General features: G+C 48.0%; 1 protein-coding gene across 2 annotated transcripts in view; it reads left to right on the top strand.

Annotated features, from left to right (window-relative positions):
- FGD5 (FYVE, RhoGEF and PH domain containing 5) overlaps positions 1 to 5,253 on the top strand; it is a 107,128-nt gene that overhangs the window by 38,496 nt on the left and 63,379 nt on the right. For both annotated transcript variants that reach the window (XM_011357417.2, XM_023529077.1), the window contains exon 2: positions 3,631 to 3,763. In XM_011357417.2, coding sequence (XP_011355719.1) covers positions 3,631 to 3,763 — 133 coding nt within the window. The remainder of the gene's footprint in view (positions 1 to 3,630; positions 3,764 to 5,253) is intronic.

The raw sequence follows: 5,253 nt of genomic DNA, 5'->3' as shown, positions 1-5,253 counted from the left end.
TTAGAGTAACACATTATAGGTTAATAATTACATGATTTATTTTAAAGTGTTAGAGGAACACACCCTGTCACGGGTATTATCACTTAGGATGAAGCGAGAGTAATGGCACGTGTTAAAAATTAGTTGACTTAAAGACAACAGTAGGTAAATAATAGAATTGCTATCTGCAATTCATTGAATCCTCCAACAGTCCAATGAATTAGGCACCACTGAGGCTTGGAAAGGTTAAACATGGCCAATAACATGGCCAAGCCAGAAATCGAACCCAGTCTGACTCAGGAGCATGAGTTTTTATCTCTGCACTTCACTGCCTCTTGAAACATAATAATAATAAAAATAATAGCACAAATAACAAAAACAAAGCCCCCTTTGCCCTTGCAACCTGAGACCCAACTCCACACATCAGTGCACTGAGGGAACCTGACTCAGCCTCAGTTTTCAGGTCTTTAAGATGAGGTCAAGCATAGGGAGAGGCATCTTCAAAGGCAATGTGTGTTGGCCCAGATTTGCCAGGTGACCTAGAGCCAGTTCCTCCCCTTCTCTGGGAATTTGGCTTCCTTGAGATCTCTACCTAGTGTCACACGGGGCCCTGTTGCATGGAATTCAACTCTCTACTTGGCTTCAGGCAGAACCCCCAAGTTTTGTGACTTCATGGCATGGCAGCATCAGGCCCCAAGGACACTCACCTTCCCACGCTGCAATTTGAGCAGAGCCTTGCCTGACAGGCTGAGCTGTTGGGGCGGAATTCCAACAGCACTGGAATATCCCTGAAAAATTTAAGCAAGAAGGTGATATGGTTAGATTGTCAAAGGAAAGTAGCTGTTACAGATGTCTGGGCAAGCGATGGCTTGGACCACAGAGGCTGTGATAGAAATGTGAGCGGAGTCAAGAGATATTTAAAGATAAACCTGAGAGATATGTGATGCTTAAGTAGTGGCTGGCTCTGCAAGAAGATGCTCGGATTTCTGGCTTGCTGCCTGGGAGGATGGTGACACCATCACCCTGTGGGAGGCTTAGCTGGGAATCCTTTCCTCCTTCACAACATTCTAGGAAAGGCCTGGCATATACCTTCTTTTCCTTGATAAGGAGAAGTGGTCCAGGGCCACAGTTAACTGCTCCATCCCTTAGCATTACTGGTTGTCCGATACAGGGTGCAGGGGGCTCCTGCTGGGGCCTGATGTAGCCATACCTCCTAGGGAGAGAGCTGGGCTCCACTCTCTGCCTACCAGACACAAAGTTGCAAATTGATGCGGGTAGCTCTGGAGGGAGGGAAGCTGGGGCTCGGTGTGACTGGTCCATGCAGTCACTTTCCTGAACGTGGTTCTGGGCTTGCTGAGCAGGTGTGGTATGCCCGACTTTTAGGCTGGGGACAGCGCGTTAGTGGAGGGAACTGGTAGGCCCTGACGATATGGTGATGGGCAGGGAAGGAGGTACAGGGTGGTCCTGGGAAGGGAGGCTCACCTTTGTACACCTTGGTGGTATATGGCTTGTTGAAAAATTTGTTGTTTGCTCTCATAATTTGAAAGAAAAGGCCAACAAAGTAATTGTTGAAAAGGAAGAAGAAAGAGGTCTGACCAGAAAGGTGGCCAGTTGGATAGTAAGTAAAGTGGATCTTGGCTCAGCCTGGGGTTTAGGGTTAAGGCTCTGCCTGGGTCAGGACTCAGTTTTGGACTCTACACGCAAGTGCACAGCTATAGTACCCACACACATACATGATGTTAGCAGAAGCCCGGGCAGGGACCGGCCCCACCATCGTAGGCCACCTTGTCTGGCCTCATGGCCCCTGTATGGACCAGGGGATACTCGTCCTACTCTTCTTTCTTGGGCTTCAGGTGTTGTGGAGATAAGTATTCATGATTCTGTTTCCTATAATAGTAGAGAAGGGGCTCCAGGATGGGCCCCTAATTCAGATGTAGCGTGAGGCTCAGTTCCTTTTCTCCCGATGTCCCCTGTCCCAGCTATGCTTCCCCCTGCCCTGCCTGGACCAGGATCCGAGGCAAAGGCAGTGCCCCTGCCTGAATAAGGCTTGAGCTAGAGCTGGCCCAGCCAGTCCAGCAAGTAGATGTTCCCCTTCTCTCTTCCCATCCATCTATCTTTCTTTCCAGCATCTCATGCTGGTGTTCTCAGAGGGCAGGAACAAGTATTTGATAAGAATTTAATAAGACAAGATGCCTGGACTGGTTTTACGAGAAGTTATCTGGGACCACATTGCCAAAGACTGGAGGGAGCCATTGAAGGTTTTTGAGCAAGCGAAGGTCATAGCCCAGTCTCTGCTGTAGAGCAGTCACTCTGCTGTGTGGAGAGGGAGGCCATGAACAGAGATCAGGGCAAGGAGGTTATTGTGATGAAGCCAGAGCCTCCTTTGTGGGGATGGTTTAAAAGTTGAAGAAAGGAGGATTCTTCTGCTCCAGGTTGGTCTGTGTCGCACGCCAAGCTCTTTGCTGCCTCAGTGCCTTTGCACATGTTGCTTTCCCTGCCTGGTGCTGTCATAGAGCTGGCTCCTTTTCCTCCTTCTGGTCTTACACTCAGAAGCCCTGTCTGACCTATCTAGACAGTTCCCCCCTGTTATTCTCTATGAAAGCACCTTCTTCCCCTTCTTTACTTACCACAGTTAATATCATATATTAGTTAATCCTTTTCGAGGACAGGGACCATATCTGCTTTATTCACCAGTGTTTTACTGGCTATCTAGCTGTGTGCTTGACATAAAGCAGGCCATCAATAAATATTTATTGAATGCATGTCTGAATTATTTAACTAATTAACGGAATGCCTACATAATAGTCACTATAATGTAGATATGAGATTGCTATCACACCCGTACAGTTGGCCCTTGAACAGTGTGGGTTTGAACTGCACAAGTCTGCTTATTCGCGTTTATTCAAGGGTTAGCTGTATTTTCGATTCAGAATTGGGAATCCATGTATACGGAGGACCTACTGAAGTTATATGTGGATTTTTTACTTCACAGGTGGTCATTGCCCCTAACTCCTGTGTTGTTCAAGGATCAGCTGTGTATGCTTTCTAAGCATTGATCCTCACAGCATCTGTCAAGAAAATGAGACAGGAATTATCCCCGAGTAGCCTAGCTAGAAACTGATACTGAGTTGTGTCTTGTCCATGGTGTAACTGATGGCAAGGCCGGGAATAGGGGCTGGCATGTGCATCCCACACTCTGTCTGCCACATCATTGCATTTCTTCTTCAGGCCCGGTGGGCACAGTCACCTTGAAGATTAAACCTGCTGCCTGATCAGGCCAGTTCAGACCACCAGACAAATCAGATTGAACTTCTCTTGCCTTCATCTGTACCTCCTTCCTTAGCGTCACAGCCTGCCTCACATCTAATAGAAAGACAGGTCTGTCCTAGACAGCATGTGTGAAGACACTGAGGCAGCAAAAAGCTTGGCATTTTCAGGGAACTAAAAAGAGGCCAGCATGGCTGGAGTGGGGGTGGATAGGGAGGTTTGTGCCTGGGTTTTGCTTCTTTCTGGGTCCCCATGGAGGGTACAGAGCTCTGCATACAGAGCACTTATTGATGTCTCATGGCATTAATCAGGTCCCTGGCCTATTCATTTTGTCTTTGCTGGACGTGGAGCTCTAACCTTGTCTCTCTTCTGCTCTGACCCCAGTGCCTACACAGAGCCCTACAAGGTCTGTCCCATCTCAGCAGTGACCCCCAAGGAAGACCTCACATCAGATGAAGAGCAAGGAAGCTCGGAGGAGGAAGACGGCACTGCAAGAGACCCCAGCCTCACCCACAAGGTAGAGTGCCCACCCCAGGGATTTGGGACGTCAGACGTGAAGGTGGAGAGAGAATGGTAAAGGACATATTCTATCCTTTCTCAATGTGGAGGGAACTGTTGGCAAACATCAGGCCCCAAGCTGGGTACAGAGACTGAGTCACAGAACAGCTGGGCCTGTGGCTTTAAGACACATGGCAGATATGGGGTCTTGGGTTGATGATGCAAGGGTGACTGCTCCTGCTGATTATCTCTTGGATCTGAGGAAATATGGGGCTTCCCAGAGCTTTTGTAGATGAGGTGGAATAGAGTTGCCTGATTTAAATCAAGGAAGATATGGGTTCTAATGATCTCAGGCCCCTGGGCCTCAGTTTCCTCATCTGCAAAATGGGAATCATGAGGGTGAGATGAGTTACGGGATATGAATGAGTTTCCTTAACTGAAAACAGAGTTCTAGAATGAAAGTTGGTTTGCCTGTATGCTGCAGTAATGCAGTGAAGACGTGGGGCTGAGGAAAGGGCTGCTGTTTGTCTGGAGGTAGAGGATGAGTTGGGACCCAAGTCACCGTGGAGACCCAGACCTTCATACGGGGCATCGGAGCATGGTGGTAATTAGAGCTGTCCCTCGGTATGTGAGGGGGATTGGTTCCAGGACCCTCACAGATAACAAAATCCTTGTTTGCCGAAGTCCCTTATGTAAAATGGCATAGTGTTTGCATATAACCTCTATTTGCGTATAGGCCACAGCAGAGTATGCCTGTACATCATGTCATTTATGAAGATTCAGCATAGTGCTTGGCATGTGACAAATTCAAGTTTTGCTTTTTGGAACTTTCTGATTTTTTTCCGAATATTTTTTGATCCGCTGTTAGTTGAATCCATGCCATGGAGGGCTGACTGTATACATGCTCGCTGTTGGGTGCTCAGACAGGCCCTGTTTCACTTCCATTCACTGACATGACCTCATGCTTCGAGGAGCCAAGAATTGCTTCCCACATTTTACATTTGCAGAAACAGAGAGGGAAAGAACTTATCCAGGGTCACATGGGCGCTATTCGATGTTACCTAGGAAACAGCGCAGGTTGACGGGGGCCAGAAATCAAAACCGTGGGAAACACCCCTGCTCCAAGAGGGGACAGGCTAGGAAGGTTGAGACCCACTTGAAATTCTCCTTATCCCATCTCCTGGGCCCGCTCCTGTCTGCCTGTGAGGAGTAGTTGAGGGGCAGAGGAGGACTGCTTCCTACCTGACACAACTCCTCAGGCACCTTGTCCTGTGTCTCCCACGCTTTGTCATCTTCTCCCTCCGAGCCTAGGGTAGGTGTGTCTCACTGATTAAAGACTGCTCATGTGGAGTGCCTGGCAATTTACCAAGCATTTTATAAATGGGCATGTCTTTCATTTTGTTTTCATAGCCTCGATTTCTTTTAAAAATTTATTTATCTCTCGGTGCACTGTTTTCATCAAGTTACCCAGTCAGTGCCATGGGAATGCTGAAGGAGGCTTTCCCGCCT

The sequence above is a fragment of the Pteropus vampyrus genome, unplaced genomic scaffold (genome assembly GCF_000151845.1).
Source record: "Pteropus vampyrus isolate Shadow unplaced genomic scaffold, Pvam_2.0 Scaffold35, whole genome shotgun sequence".
NCBI classification, from domain to species: Eukaryota; Metazoa; Chordata; class Mammalia; order Chiroptera; family Pteropodidae; genus Pteropus; species Pteropus vampyrus.
This window is presented reverse-complemented; position numbering and strand designations above follow the sequence as displayed.